At 44.0% G+C, this 17,262-nt stretch overlaps 1 protein-coding gene across 1 annotated transcript in view; it reads right to left on the reverse strand.

Annotated features, from left to right (window-relative positions):
• Positions 1-17,262, reverse strand: part of LOC126234828 (reversion-inducing cysteine-rich protein with Kazal motifs) — a 383,413-nt gene that overhangs the window by 12,760 nt on the left and 353,391 nt on the right. The window contains exon 15 of the mRNA XM_049943570.1: positions 7,204-7,473. Within this exon, the coding sequence (XP_049799527.1) occupies positions 7,204-7,473 (270 nt within the window). The remainder of the gene's footprint in view (positions 1-7,203; positions 7,474-17,262) is intronic.

Consider the following 17,262-nt stretch of genomic DNA (forward strand, 5'->3'; position numbering starts at 1 on the left):
GTCAAAACGCAAAATAACCGCATTTTGTAGCGCGGAAGTTCAGGATGACAGTCAATGAGTTCTGGAAGGGCGTGGAGACAGGTCAACTCCAATGCCGTGGCCAGCTGCATTATTTTTTGGTTGAGGATCCATGGCGCGGACAGCCCGATGAAGGTAGTTCCACAGATTCTCGACTGGGTTTAAATTCGGGAGGCCTGGAGGATAGAGGAGTACGGTTAACTCATCCCGGTGTTCTTCGAACCAAGTACGTCCACTGTTAGCTGTGTAGCACGTTGCATTGTCCTGCTGGTAGATGCTGACGAGAAAATAAACTGAGTGTAGGGGTAGACATGACCTTCCAGAATGATGAGATAACCCAGGGAATGGCACGAAAACATTCACAGACCATAACCTTCCGACGACCGTTTGCAGGGTGTTCGTTTCAAAAGTTTTACGCAGTACACGCCAACGCCAGCATAAAACGTGATTAATCTGAAAAAGCCACGTGACTTCACACAGTGGACGTCCTGTTGCGGCACTGACGTGCAAATACCAGCCTTCTTCACCGATGAAAATCATGAACCAGGCACCTGTGCAACAACGTTCGCTGAACAGTCGTCGAGGAGACACAGATGGGAGCTCCTTGGTGCATGTGGGTGGTCACCTGCGCAAGAGTTGCACGTCTATTAGCTCGCAATCATCTTTGCAGCTTTCGTTCAACCTAGTCATATATGACCCGTGGTGAACCACAACTGCCTCGTTACCAATTTTGGATAGCTCCATTTTGTCATGCACTGTATACCTTAACCACAGCACCACGCGAATAGTTTATAAACTTAGCCATGTCGGAGATTCTTCCTCTGTTGGCCTGAATGCCAACTATTGTGCCCTTGTGGACGTCGGATAAGTAGTTTTACTTCCACATTACAACGACTGCAGCGTTTCCCACGTCCATCCAACACGCTGTATGCAGGTTGTTACAAAAAGGTACGGCCAAACTTTCAGGAAACATTCCTCACACACAAAGAACGAAAATATGTTATGTGGACATGTGTATGGAAACGCTTACTTTCCATGTTAGAGCTCATTTTATTACTTCTCTTCAAATCACATTAATCATGGAATGGAAACACACAGCAACAGAACGTACCAGCGTGACTTCAAACACTTTGTTACAGGAAATGTTCAAAATGTCCTCCGTTAGCGAGGATACATGCATCCACCCTCCGTCGCATGGAATCCCTGAGGCGCTGATGCAGCCCTGGAGAATGGCGTATTGTATCACAGCCGTCCACAATACGAGCACGAAGAGTCTCTACATTTGGTACCGGGGTTGCGTATACAAGAACTTTCAAATGCCCCCATAAATGAAAGTCAAGGGGGTTGGGGTCAGGTGAGCGTGGAGGCCATGAAATTGGTCCGCCTCTGCCAATGCATCGGTCACCGATTCTACACTTCGCCTGAAATGTGCAGGAGCTCCATCGTGCATGAACCACATGTTGTGTCGCACTTGTAAAGGCACATGTTCTAGCAGCACAGGTAGAGTATCCCGTACGAAATCATGATAACGTGCTCCATTGAGCATAGGTCGAAGAACATGGGGCCCAATCGAGACATTACCAACAATGTCTGCCCAAACGTTCACAGAAAATCTGTGTTGATGACGTGATTGCACCATTGCGTGCGGATTCTCGTCAGCCCACACATGTTGATAGTGAAAATTTACAATTTGATCACGTTGGAACGAAGCCTCATCCGTAAAGAGAACATTTGCAGTGAAATGAGGATTGACACATTGTTGGATTAACCATTCGCAGAAGTGTACCCGTGGAGGCCAATCAGCTGCTAATAGTGCCTGCACACGCTTTACATGGTACGGAAACAACTGGTTCTCCCGTAGCACTCTCCAAACAGTGACGTGGTCAACGTTACCTTGTACACAGCTACTTCTCTGACGCTGACATTAGGGTTATCGTCAACTGCACGAAGAATTGCCTCGTCCATTGCAGGTGTCCTCGTCGTTCTAGGTCTTTCCCAGACGCGAGTCATAGTCTGGAATGTTCCGTGCTCCCTTAAACGCCGATCAATTGCTTCGAACGTCTTCCTGTCGGGACACCTTCGTTCTGGAAATGTGTCTCGATACAAACGTACCGCGCCACGGCTATTGCCCCGTGCTAATCCATACATCAAATGGGCATCTGCCAACTCCGCATTTGTAAACACTGCACTGACTGCAAAACCACGTTCGTGATGAACACTAACCTGTTGATGCTACGTATTGATTTGCTTGATGCTGGTACTGTAGAGCAATGAGTTGCATGTCAACACAAGCACCGAAGTCAACATTACCTTCCTTCAATTGGGCCAACTGGAAGTACAGTACATACTGACGAAACCAAAATGAGCTCTAACATGGAAATTAAGTGTTTCCGGACACATGTCCACATAACATCTTTTCTTTCTTTGTGTGTGAGGAATGTTTCCTGAAAATTTGGCCGTACCTTTTTGTAACACCCTGTATACCCTCCACTGCAAGTACTCCCAGATGCCGTCTGTGAGTGGTTATTAGATGCTGAGGACGAACATAGGCAGTGGACCATGTTTTTTCGTCATTGTTCCTTCAATGTATAGATGGAACAGTGAGATCAAAAGAGTACATCTGTGCCTTAGACCTCACTAATCCGACCACTTTGTGCTCGGTCTCCCAGAGCTATTGTTGCGACTTAATTCTTATACATAGTGTAGCCAGAACATTGTCAATACCGACCTGCTATCGATATAAACCTCTCCAGGCGATAACAGCGACGCCTGGCGAAAAATGACTGCTAGTCACACACATGCACGATGCATTTAATATCAGTGAGCGTGCTTTCCGTGTGTGGAATGGGGAAGGCGCACGATCTACCTGGGTTTGACCGAGGGCAGATTGTGATGGCCGAGAGGTTCGACACGAGCATTTCGGAAACTGCTAGACATAACGGGTGTTCAAGGAATGCTGTGGTGAGTGTCTTCAACAAGTGGGGAAGGCAAGGTGAAACCACGTCCAGATGTTGTGGGGTTGTGTGGCCATCCCTCATTACAGATGTCGGAAGTAGGAAGCTGGGAAGACTGGTAGAACAGGACGGAGGCGAACTGTGGCGGAACTAACATCAGAATTCAATGCTAGGAGAGGACAAGTGTGTCTGAATACACAGTGCAGCGAACATTCCTAATATGGGCCTCTGCAGCCGACGTCCCATGCATGTGGCAATGTTAACACTTCGATATCGGCAACAGCGACTGAAATGGGCACTGGACGTTGGTGCAGTGACAGAGCGTTGCATGGTCTGATGGATCTCAATACTTTCTCCACCATGCCGATGGGATGGCGCAAATACGTCGTCTTCGCTGGGAACAGCTCCTTGATACCCGTACTGCAGGACGGAGACAAGCAGGCGGTGTGTCCATTATGCTCTGGCGAACATTCACATGGCCAACCATGGGTTCTGTGGAGCTCGTGTAAGGCACCATGGCGACCGAGGAGTATAGTCCACCGATTGTAGGCCTCGTACATTTCTTCATAATATCATGTTTTCCGACGGCTGTGGCGTTTTCCAGGGAGATAATGCGCCATATCACAAAGCCAGGAGTGTGATATAGTGGTTCGAGGAACACACCCACCAACTCGCCAGAACTGAACCCGCTCGAACACATCTGGGATGTGATTGAACGTGGCGTCAGAGCTCATCGCCCCCTATTTTATGAGAATTAGGTGACTTGTGTGTGCAGGTGTGGTGCCATCTCTCTCCAGCGACTTATCAAGGCCTCACTGCTTCCATGCCACGACGCTTCGTCGCTGTTATGCATGCCAAAGATGGCCATACCGGCTATTACGTAGGGGGTTATAATGTTCTGGTTTATCATTGTATATTACCCGTCTGATACTAAATCGATTAGGGAGAAAAGAAGTTTATGGGTGAAACTGAGTAAAAGAGGGACCAGACATACAGGGAACTTGTAGGGGGAGACAAATTCTTGACTGCAGTAAGCAAGCTGAGGAGGACGAAGGTTGCAGAAATTTCCAAGAGAAGAAGAGTTATGAAGAGGGCAGCCTAGCGTGTAGAACTGTTTCACACAAGTCTCCGGACTGAAGATCACAACAAGAACAAGAACAACAACGCATTCAGTGTACCGGGTGGTTATAACTAAACTTTCACTAATTAACAAGTCATACCACGAAAATTACCGTACGAGTATCAGACTTGCTAGCATTAATGTCCAGAGTATTAGGTGCATGAATTCCATGCCTCGCAGCGGCACCGTCTAGTTCCAACTATGGTCACCAGGTGCCGTGATCAGTCATAGCGATTCGAAGTCTCACACACCGACCAATCGCAGAGACGTGTCAACACGAGCTGGGGAAAAAGGAGCAGGGAATTATTCGTGAAGATCTTATTATCAAAACAACAGTAATGTTGCAAAACATGGCTCTGAACACTATGGGACTTATCTTCTGAGGTCATCAGTCCCCTAGAACTTAGAACTACTTAATCCTTACTAATCTAAGGACACCACGCACATCCATGCCCGAGGCAGGATTCGAACCTGCGACCGCAGCGATCGCGCGGCTCCAGACTGAAGCGCCTAGAACCGCTCGGAGTAATGTTGCAGCTGCACTTCGACAGTATCGGCAGCTGAAAGGATTACGGAAGGGTCTTCTTTCTCCACCTGCTGTGCGGAGCATGAGGAAGAAGCTCGAATCAACTGGAGAATTGGGTATCCCTCAGGGAAGAGGCCGATGACTTGTTGCATCACAGCTGGTTAATGAAATCGCTGTTGCTAAGGCAGACAACGCTGCGCGCAATTTCCTATCGCCAGACAGTGCGTGTGATGTATACGACAGATGAACATTCCGTGGTCCACTGTACGGAAGGTGCTTCGAACGATTCTCAAATGGTATCCGTATAAGATCCATATCATACTGTAGTTTGCACCACAGGACGCACAACGGCGTATTGACTTCGCTCTCCGCTTTCTCGCAAGGACTGAAGTTGACGAGGGCTAGACAGGACCATCCTATGGACAGACGAAGCTAATTTTGCACTGACGGGTGGGGAGAACGCAAAGAATTGTCGAGTGTGGGGATCTTGATCTCCAGTCACTGTACATGAAGTGCCTCCATATGGTGAACATGTAGCCGTATGGTGTGGCTTCACGACTACGTTCATCATTGGCCCATTCTGTTTTGAACAGTCTGGCGGTCAAGGACCTAAGACGTACCGTATGACTGGCCAGCATTAATGCGATATGCTTCGCCAGTATGTCATACCCGCCCTACAGGGTGAGGCGTAGCGCCATATACCGATCCTACCTTGGAGGCGGTTAAGTGGGAGATGTGTCTCAGAGGTGGAGAGTGACAGATGGTGACGTGAGACTGGACGCGCACGTAGTTTATGTACCAGCCGATAGAGGACAATACTGGATAGGGGGACTTTGATTTTAGTTTCGACTGTGCCCACTAGAGTCCACTAAAGTAACAGAATGTTTTTCATGAACTGTTCTAGTATTTTCATAAAGTGTTATTATGTCTTTTTGTGTAGGTAAAATGTTATAAATGTGCTTAGCAGTATGAATGATGCGTGAGTGTGGTTTAAGGTTAATATGAAGATAATTCTTTAACGAGTTATGTAGTAGGATTTAGTGTAGGAACATTTCGAAGAATTATGGATATGGACAAAGGGGAGTTTTGTAGAATAGATTTGTAAAGTAAGTTTATGATAAAGGGTAAGTTAATTCATGTATAAATAACAATAGTAAATAACTTTATGCATAAGCAAAACTTCAGCATATCAGATAATTACGCCGATGAAAAGTGGAGTCGTTAGGTTTACTAATTTGCGATTGGTTATTGATGACGCGGGAGAATGTTGTTTTGCTATTGGCTGTTGAGTAAACTGAGCAATGGTAAAGCAATATTCTTCGCGCGCCTTTCTGTGCTGGTAGAGAAGACAGAGTATTCTTGAGAGTGGAGAAGAGTGGGAGCCTAGCCATGAAACAGTTCGGACGTGTGTAGTAGTAGTTCCGAGAAAAACGATAAGTTGCCGGATCTAGGAGTGTTTCATACATCGATAGTGTTGTAAAGTGACGGAATAATTATTCCGATCTGTGTGTAGAAATTTCGGAATTTTTAAGTGAATTTTGTGACGAGAAAAGACATAAATTACGCGTGGCGTATTGAGCAGGTCGGTGGCTAAAAACTGTGACTGCATTAGGTACCGACAGACTTAATATTTGGCGAGCATTCTCAACCAAAAACAATACGTATTTTTGTAGCTATTACGTTTTCGGGAAATGCAACACCATAAACTTGCTAACGTGAGTGAAAGGGATTATGAGTGATTGTGTTAAGACTAGCACGGGCTTGTCAGTGATACTTGTTCACCTACGTTTCAGAATATATTAATTGAGAACAAAGTTTCCAACCTTTCATTTCGTGTACCTCCCGAAACGTAGATTAGTGACTTAAATTGCAGCCTGGTTCACGTCGAAGTACAGTAGGTTTCACTCGGCTTTCCTACTGATGATCTGCTGAGACAATGTTCACAGGTAGGTGCAGGACCGTCGTAAAGGGATGGAAATAACCGCGCCACCGCAAGGGGAGAGACGCTTAGAAGTCAACAGTTTTCATGCAAGATGGTGAACCACGGCACATCGCTCGTGAAGTTCACCTGCTTCTCCGAAACGATCGTTTGCAAATGCTTCGCCGGCACGATGAGCCCGATCTCAGTCCTTGTGATTTCTGGTTGTGGCGCTACCTGGAGGACACGGTTTACTAGGGGAACACTCACACATGTGCTGATCTGAAGCGCAGGATATCAAAAGAGGTTGCCAGCATACCTACGGACATGCTTAGTTCTGCTGCGCTTTCGGGCTCTTCTGGACACTGATGGTCCCCATATTGAGCCCCTTTTGTAGAAGTAATGGTAGCGGTAGGTAATAGTACAATGTACCGTAGCAGCACATTAAAAGGGTCTCACTTGATTGATTCTGCATTATTTCTCTTCCCCGTGTCCTTGACATTAATGCTACGGAGTTTTGTACTCCCACGGTATTTAGTTTCTGTGTTATAACGTGTTAAATAGGGGAAGTTTAATTATAACCACCCGGTACGAACTAATTGGAATTCCCTGCGTATCTGGTGCCTCATTCGTTCCAAGTAATGTCGCTGCGCCGCGCGCCGCGCACCTGCTTCTGGCTGTAGAGGAATCGGACGGCGCCGGCGCAGCGCGGGCAGCAGGCGCCCGGAGGAGTCACGGCGAGGCAGGCGGCGGCGGCGAGCGGCGGGCAGCGAACCCCCACGGCGTCGCACTGCGGCGCGGGCCGAGACCCGATCTGGCCCACGGCGGTGCACGGCCCGGCGTAGTCCAGCGGCACCTGCGCCGCGTGCGCCGCGCACTCCGAGCGGTACGTCACGCCGTCGGCGCCGCACACCGTGCCGTTGTTATCACAGTTCGTCTGCAACAAGCCCCAGGCTTCACAGTACTGACGGGCCGACTGCAGATCGTATTGGGACTGCAATCCGCTTAAAAGGCTTTCTTATCTGGTACAAGTACTTAATACACACTTAATATTATATTACACTATCTAATATCTCTTTATATTCGATGAATTATTCTGATACAATTCTACCCTTGAGTGACGTTTAGTAATTTTCTATCTTCATACTCGCAGAATCCATGCGCAAAGTAGTTTCATACAATAGCTATGCCATGAGCGCATAATTATTCTTTGTAGTACTCTCTCTGGGGGTTGTTAAAAAAAAAAAAAAAAAAAAAAAGCGATTAGCCTGAGAATTGTTTGAAGAATTTTAATCTGAATACTGAGATTTATGACAAAAGATAACTGATACGAAATTGTACAATTAAAAGGGATATATATATATATATATATATATATATATATATATATATATAACCTTCATACAAAAGGTGTGTAACAATTTACATTATTTGACATTTGAGAATTAATGATATTCATCGATATATTACGTAGTTGTTAATCAGAAGGGAACTTCCGAAAGACTGGATACGAATCTGGATTTAATAATCCAAGAGCCCCATTACTTCTTCGGAAGGTTAAACTTCATCAAAGCCAAATATCCGCTTGATCTGAGGTTTCCCGACTGATTATACAACGCTCCCAAAAATATGAGGCATTTTATTTGTACAGATTAGCAGACTGCCACAAAGCACGAGCCTGCAGAGAAGAAGAATCATCGCCTGATTTCATTCTAACAAGTAAAATTTCTGAATCATTTTGAGTGGCTGAGTTATGACTGTGTTTCCTATTATGAATGATTGATTGTTCGAACGAATTGAGAACTACATAACTACATAATTACACAGATAGGAGGAAAAATTACAACTACTGACCATTAAAATTGCTACACCACGAAGTAAACGTGCTACAGAAGCGAAATTTAACCGACAGGAAGAAGATGCTATGATATGCAAATGAGTAGCTTTTCAGAGCATTCACACAGGGTTGGCGCCGGTGGCGACACCTACCACCTGCTGACATCAGGAAAATTTCCAACCGATAACTCATACACAAACAGCAGTTGCCCGGCGTTGCCTGGTGAAATGTCGTTGTGATGCTGTTGTGTACATAGTTCCGCGTAGTCAGCGCGTACACAACTTTCCCACTAGAGCGCGCCCAGCTAAGCACAACAGCGCAGGCGCAGCGCTCGTCCGTCTCGGCACTACGAGATGGCGCTGCCTTACAGACGGGCCAAATTCTGCTTCTTCCGGTCCACGTATTAATATGTAACGCAGCCAATGAGAATGCTGCTAACGTAGAACCTTTTCTGCTGGCAGATGACACTCGCGCAGTGATATATGAACGCGTGAGGTATCATAACGAGTGTACAGACCTCCGATTAGTTAGTCTGTACCAGTCTGCATTTGTCTGTACCAGTCTATAGTCAAGTTTCAGTCTGCGCCTAGTAAGATTATCGTATTTCTGTACATAGCCATGAAGATGAATGAATAGACACTTTGTCAAGTATCACAGATACGTGAGAATGAGATTAACGTACCAAGACCAAAGGAACTTCAGATTGTCAATTTTAAACAGCATCCAGAATAAAGTTACGTAATGTCTACGCTTTTTATTATTTTAATAAATGTGACTGAAAATTAATCAAGTTCTGTTCAAAGTTGGTCACCGTCAATCTGCTACTCTAAGCGTGCAAGTGGCAATTCTATCGTCTGACCTAACGGCAAAAGATAAACACGCCACAATAAGACCACGAGACATATTGCTGACACTCGCCTACTTCGTTAGAGAGACAAGTCAAATAATCTGATGGTGTGTGTACCGAAGGTCTTACAGTACACACACCACAGATGCCTTGTGTAAGGAGGACAAATGCGTACCATCACGTTTCCGACTTAGACAGAGGTCGGACTGTAGCCTATCGCGATTGCGATTTATCGTATCGCGACTTTGCTGCTCACGTTGGTCGAGATCCAATGACTGTTAGCAGAATATGGAATCGGTGGGTTCAGGAGGGTTATACGGGACGCCGTGCTGGATCCCAACGGCCTCGTATCATGAGCAGTCGAGATGACAGGCATCTTATCCGCATGGCTGTAGCGGATCGTGCAGCCACGTCTCGATCCCTGAGTCAACAGATGGGGACGTTTGCAAGGCAACAACCATCTGCACGAACAGTTCGACGACGTTTGCAGCAGCATGGACTATCAGCTCGGAGACCATGGCTACGATTACCCTTGACGCTGCATCACAGACAGGAGCGCCTGCGATGCTCTACTCAACGACGAACCTGGGTGCACGAATGACAAAACGGCATTTTTTCGGATGAATTCAGGTTCTGTTTACAGCATCATGATGGTCGCATCCGTGTTTGGCGACATCACGGTGAACGCACATTGGAAGCGTGTATTCGTCATCGCCATAGTGGCGTATCACCCGGCGTGATCGTATGGGGTGCCATCGGTTACACGTCTCGGTCACCTCTTGTTCGCACTGACGGCACTTTGAACAGTGGACGTTACATTCCAGATGTGTTACGACCCGTAGCTCTACCCTTCATTCGATCTCTGCGAAACCCTACATTTTAGCAGGATAATGCACGACCGCATGTTGCAGGTCCTGTACGGGCCTTTCTGGATACAGAAAATGTTCGATTGGTGCCCCGGCCAGCACATTCTCCAGATCTCTCACCAATTGAAAACGTCTGGTCAATGGTGGCCGAGCAATTGGCTCGTCACAATACGCCAATCACTACTCGTGATGAACTGTAGTATCGTGTTGAAGCTGCATGGGCAGCTGTACCTGTACACGCCATCCAAGCTCTGTTTGACTCAATGTCCAAGCGTATCAAGGACTTTATTATGGCCAGTGCTGGTTGTTCTGGGTACTGATTTCTCAGGATCTATGCACCCAAATTGCGTGAAAATGTAATCAAATGTCAGTTCTGGTATAATATATTTGTCCAATGATTACCCGTTTATCATCTGCATTTCTTTTTGGTGTAGCAATTTTAAAGGCCAGTAGAGTATTTTAATAAATTATGACCCATGTTAAGTTTCAGATCATCAGTATCCTGTACATCCGAGGTGTGTGAGAAAAGTAATGTTACTGAAAATGTTGCGAGCTATCTGGCAACGCTGTTTTCCAATTCTGTAGATCAGTGTGTTCATCCTTTCCAGATGCTGAGTCCGAGTCTTAGCTCCATACAGCCATCATATAATTTTCGAGAGTGCCATCAGTAACTTGTGTGTTTGTTGTGTGTTACGGAAATGGAACAGCAGAATTTAGAGCAACGTTATGCTATTAAGTTTTGCGTTAACTGGGAGAATCGGTAAATGTGACCTTTGAAAAGGTGACCGAAAAATTCTCGAAAGACAAATCGAAGATCGAAACAATGCTGATTTTATTTCTTGACAGTAGAGGTATCGTGCGTAAGCAATTTGCTCCTACATGACAAACTGAGAACCAAGTCCTGCACGATTCCATGGGAAAGATGGTGCACTACGACCGTGATGTAATCCAAGACAGAAAGTTCAAATGGTTCAAATGGCTCTGAGCACTATGGGACTTCACTGCTAAGGTCATCAGTCCCCTAGAACTTAGAACTACTTAAACCTAACTAACATAAGGACATCACACACATCCATGCCCGAGGCAGGATTTGAACCTGCGACCGTAGTGGTCGCACGGTTCCAGACTGTAGCGCCTAGAACCGCTCTGCCACTCCGGCCGGCAAGACAGAAAGGAGGTCAGCATTCTCGTAAGGTCATCTGTCTTCTTTATTGCACTGCAGATTTAGTTTTCAACTGAAAATGCAGCTATCATCATTGCGTTATAAACAGTCATATAGATTGAACGTAATTACAACGAAACGTAATAAATCTAACTCACGCATATACAGCCAAGCGGACTAATGGTTGTACATGCCTGACTTAGATTGGAATATGTGTGGTTATAATTACGTTCAGTCTATATGACTACACGCGTTGGCTGGCCGGAGTAGCCCAGCGGTTCTAGGCGCTTCAGTCTGGATCCGCGTGACCGCTACGGTCGCAGGTTCGAATCCTGCCTCGGGCATGGATGGGTGTGATGTCCTTAGGTTAGTTAGGTTTAAGTAGTTCTAAGTTCTAGGGGACTGATGACCTCAGAAGTTAAGTCCCATAGTGCTCAGAGCCATTTTACACACGTTTATGATCCAATAGTTGTACAAAGGTGCCTTTGAAAGGCTGCAGAACAGCGTGAATCGAGTGAGAACGGTCACTGCATACAAGTGGAATCTGCTTCATGACAACTCCCCATGTCACACGGCCACTTCCATCACTGATTTTTTTGCTCCGAAGGCATTCCTGTTGCTACCTAGCCCCCCATTCACCTGATCTGAGTCTTTGTGACTTTTTCTTTTCCCGAAATTGAAAAATTTAATTATGGGACTCTGGAGAACATTCAAAAGAATGTGACCAGCATGTTAAAGATCCTCCTACCAGATGAAGACTTTCAGCTCTGCTGTCACGACTGGGAACAACGACTTCGAGAGTGTATGGCTGTCGAAGGGAAGTACTTTTAACGGAAATACTTCGGGTGAGTAAAAAAATCTGTCTCAATATTTTTCTCACCCACCTCGGGTCATTTCCAACGGCGCCCATGAGCTTGTCTTACTGATTATTCTAGACTCCAGAGGCAGTGTTCAGTTTATGATGGAAGGGTCCTTCGTCCAGCCTGGAGGTGATGGGTTGGACTTGATACAGTCCTTTTGAGTGATTTGACTCAAATCGTGTTTATGACGTTTCTGTGAAGGCAGGTGTTCTCCAACACTTCTTGGAAAGACATGCTCTTTAGCTCCCTGGAAGTAATCACTTTTTAGAAGAGTACTGTTATGGAGAACAGGCAATGACCAAGGAGGTTTAACCATTATTGAGGAGTTGTAAGGAGCTCACAGAAGTAGGAGGCAACTCGTAAATGCTCTGGGAGAAGGAAGTGATTTGGAAGTGTTTAATACCATCCCACCAGCCAGAAATTAATGATCATGTGTGATCAGCGAAGTTACTTATTCAATAGAGAAAGACTACAAGAATTCTAGAAGACATTCCATTTCCTGAGTGCGGGCTTCTGGCCAGTCATTGTCCAGTTTTATAAGAGAGCGTTGTCGTTTTGCTGAGCATAAACATCCTCCGTACGAAGAGGCTTTGTATCAAAACGTGGAGCCGTCAGCTAACTGGAGGTGGCGTTTAACAAAAGTGATGGCGAGGTTTAATTGAAAGCTATAAATTATATTTATTTCTTAGAAAAATTCTAGTGCAATGTTTTTGTGTGACTTGTTTCGTACTGACTTTGACCTGTTATCCTGTTTTGGCTTCCACGAGATTATCGGTGATTTGTTAACTAGGAGTCAGCTATACGTGGTGTATGAATGGTGAAGTCCATTTTCTGTCCAGCAGTTGAATTTCGGAATCAACAGGGCTTTTATTCTTGGGTTTGGAGTAGTGATGAACTTAACGGTGTGATGGGTAAACGTGAGTGCGGTCACACTTGTCTAGATTTGTCATAATAGTGTAGCGGTGCAGAAAATTAAGCTAGGTCCACCAAAACCAATTTTCCAGTAAATCTGCAAAGCAATATCTTGTGTAATTTCTCTCACTCGCTGCATATTAGTAAGCGCTCGTGGGATCTGCGCACGGCCGTGAGTGAGAAAGGAACGTTTAACACATATAGAATGTAACGCTATTTCCATTTCTTCCTCCATTTTAATTAATCATAATGCATACTAAGTTTCAGCTCATCACCAGACGATCACTGAGAACATCTATAACGTTACATAATACACACGAAACGATGTTCTGTTCTCAAAATAGGTCATATAATAGTGAAATGAATGTAAAGCTATTTTTTACATATTAAAAAAATAGAAAAGTGTGTGAAACACATGCTACCAGTATTTTAATCTAAAGTACTCAGACACGAGATTTAAATGCGCATATCATCCAGAAAATGAACATTGCCCAAATGAATATGGAATATATCAATACATCGAGGAGACACAGGAAGTCGACTAAATTGGGAAGAGAAATGACATGAATTAATTGGAATGGATGTGGACAAGGTATGTGACAGCACAAACTGATGTAAGATGGACATGTGGATGACTCACCTAGAGTGAATTAAAAGAGACCAAAACACATAAAGCCGTATGACGTAACTGGATGTAAAATGATGAATATTTTACAATGTGGTGAGGATTGAATAAGCTTATAAGCCACTAGCAGATTTAAATGTTTGCTTATAATGATGTTGTATAGTAAACTAGATTTAGCGTAAGAGTTTACGTATATTAGTCACTATTATCAACTAAACAAACTAAATTGTACTATCACGACTTATTACAAGACTGATGACACTGTAGTTTGGTCCCTTTTACTCATCAAACCAACCAACGAACATATTACAATCTAATACCTAAAAATATGCTAGCATTAGGCATTATATTCACATTCTACGTTTCTAAGACCTACAGAATCTGTAAATGACACAGCACCAGTAAAAAATTTGATTCCAACCGGCAAAGCTAACGTAACGTAACACTTGCTCCTAAAATGAAAAGAATCGACCTAAGATTTATGAAACTACTGCAAAGAGGCTACATGCGAAATATTAATGGAAATATCAACAATACTACAATATTTTCACCTCAGCAGCTGAAGACAACTAAAACTACACAAAGCAGTAAGTAAGAATTAACTGTGCTGCAATGCAGTAGCGTTATAAAACCGATCTTGAGTTTCCGAAACTTCAGTGAAACACTTCTTTATCGAATCGAATATTTCCAAATTTCTTAGCCTTTGACATACTTACTGTCTTACATATATGAACAAGCATTCGAACCCATGGAACTGCTCGGCAATATATTCACACATCAAACCACTATGAAATATAAAGCTTCAGTCTTTTGAGTCATTCCAATTAAAACAATACGTTTAAAACAGAACATAATATTTATATTTTTAAATTTCCATTCATTAGTCTTCAAAAAGTTGTCACTTTTTATTTCATGATCATACAGAACATAAAACACTTTTAGATAATTATGTAGTTGAAACTGAATTTATCAGTCTTCAAAAAGCTGTTACTTTGTGCTTCAAAAAATACAGAGCGCAACACGAGAATGAATTGTCTCATTTCACGGAGTTAATGGTAATTTCGAAAGTTAAATAAGTTTTTGACTTCACCTCTCCTTATATTTTGAACTGCAGGTAGAATTTCATTCACGTTTCAAAATTCAAGTCAGTCCTACATTCATCTCTTTGCATTGGGCACAATGAGAGAAAAGCCGGTTGCTGTCCTGGAAGAGGGTTTATGGACTGTGCATTATCTTTGACTTCAGCAGAAGTGTCATAAAACGTTCTCTGGCGATTCAGTACAGCAGTTACTATAATCGTTTTCTTATTATTTCTAAAATTGCCTGTTATCTGCTACTACCAGAGCCATCAAGCTAAAATGGAGAATCTACATTTACATGGATACTCTACAAATCACATTTAAGTGCCTGGCAGAGGGTTCATCCAACCACCTTCACAATTTTCTATTATTCCAATCTCGTATAGCGCGCGGAAAGAATGAACACCTATATCTTTCCGTACGAGCTCTGATTTCCCTTATTTTATCGTGGTGATCGTTCCTCCCTATGTAGGTCGGTATCAACAAAATATTTTCGCATTCGGAGGAGAAAGATGGTGATTGGAATTTCGTGAGAAGATACCGTCGCAACGAAAAACGCCTTTCTTTTAATAATTTCCATCCCAAATCCTGTATCATTTCTGTGACACTCTCTCCCAGATTTCTCGATAGTATAAAACGTGCTGCCTTTCTTTGAACTTTTTCGATGTACTCCGCCAGTCCTATCTGGTAAGGATCCCACACTGCGCAGCAGTATTCTAAAAGAGGACAGACAAGCGAAGTGTAGGCTGTCTCCTTAGTAGGTCGGGTACATTTTCTAAGTGTCCTGCTAATAAAACACAGTCTTTGGTTAGCCTTCCCCACAACATCTTCTATATGTTCCTTCCAATTTAAGTTGTTCGTAATTGTGTTACCTAAGTATTTAGTTGAATTTACAGCTTTCTGATTAGATTGATTTATCGTGCAACCGAAGTTTAACGAGTTCCTTTTAGCACTCATGTGGATGACCTCACACTTTTCGTTATTTAGGACCAACTGCCACTTTTCGTACCATTCATATATTTTTTTCTAAATCGTTTTGTAGTTTGTTTTGATATTCTGATGACTTTATTAGTCATTAAACCACAGCGTCATCTGCAAACAACCGAAGACTGCTGCTCAGATTGTCTCCCAAATCGTTTATATAAATAACAAACTGCAAAGGGCTTATAACACTACCTTTGGGAACGCCAGAAATCACTTCTCTTTTACTCGATGCCTTTCCGTCGATTACTACGAACTGTGACCTCTCTGACAGGAAATCACAAATCCAGTCACATAACTGAGACGATATTCCATAAGCACGCAATTCCAATACGAGCCGCTTGTGTGGTACCGTGTCAAAAGCCTTCCGGAAATCCAGAAATAAGGAATCGATCTGAAATCCCTTGTCAATAGCACTCAACACTTCATGTGAATAGAGAGGTAGTTGTGTTTCACAGGAGCGATGTTTTCTGAACCCATGTTGACTGTTTGTCAGTAGACCGTTTTCTTCTAGGTAAATTAATAATGATTAATCATTATTGTTTCACCTGGTTATTTTCCTCGACTCTCCTAGAACGAGCACTTCCTTCACCGCCCCGATTATGCAGCTCTTAATGGCGATATCTCCAAACAAGGCCACTTACTGATTGTAGCAGGCGTACGTGACAAGCTAAAGTGTGTGCCAGGCCAGATCGATCCCAGTAGCTACTGTACTTTTCACTGGCACTGACCTGCCCTTTAAGTTAGGTAACCACGCCTAACAGCTGCCTCAAAGCTTCATCTTTCCATCTACGTCCCTGCATTCTTTCCAAGTTTCTCATAAGCTATACGCAATTCAGAGAGACTAGCAACCCCAAATGAATGTAGAGAAGAATTTGGCTTCTCAGTAGCCGCTGTGCTTAACCGACATGGAATTCTACACTTTCGTGGACGTTTTATATTGTACGTAGCTAAAGAGTATGTGCAGATTTTGTAAATTGTAGGGAGAACGCGTCGTATAAACGTTGAATCTATTAACGAGGCTTGTTTGTGCAACGCAGACGGAAACGTACGCCACGAAGAAAACCTGTATCTGAATTCAAGTTCCAACGTGACAAACGGTTTGTAACATGTACTTAACGGGGTGTATAATTCGCAAAAATGCAAAAGAAAGTCTCACTCTAATAAATGCACCAATTGTACTTACGTATTTACTTTTAATGTCGCGAGTCCGCAGCTCGTGGTCGTGCGGTAGCGTTCTCGCTTCCCGCGCCCGGGTTCCCGGGTTCGATTCCCGGCGGGGTCAGGGATTTTCTCTGCCTCGTGATGACTGGGTGTTGTGTGATGTCCTTAGGTTAGTTAGGTTTAAGTAGTTCTAAGTTCTAGGGGACTGATGACCATAGATGTTAAGTCCCATAGTGCTCAGAGCCATTTGAACCATTTTTTTTTTAATGTCGCGATCGGTTTAGTCCCTCAATGTGTTACACAGAGAAACAGAAATATCAAATCGCCGCCTATCTCACTGTACAGAGTGGTCAAGACTCTGACCACTTTCTGTGATGCGGTGTGAAGTCCAAC

Source organism: Schistocerca nitens, chromosome 2 (genome assembly GCF_023898315.1).
Source record: "Schistocerca nitens isolate TAMUIC-IGC-003100 chromosome 2, iqSchNite1.1, whole genome shotgun sequence".
Classification (NCBI taxonomy): Eukaryota; Metazoa; Arthropoda; class Insecta; order Orthoptera; family Acrididae; genus Schistocerca; species Schistocerca nitens.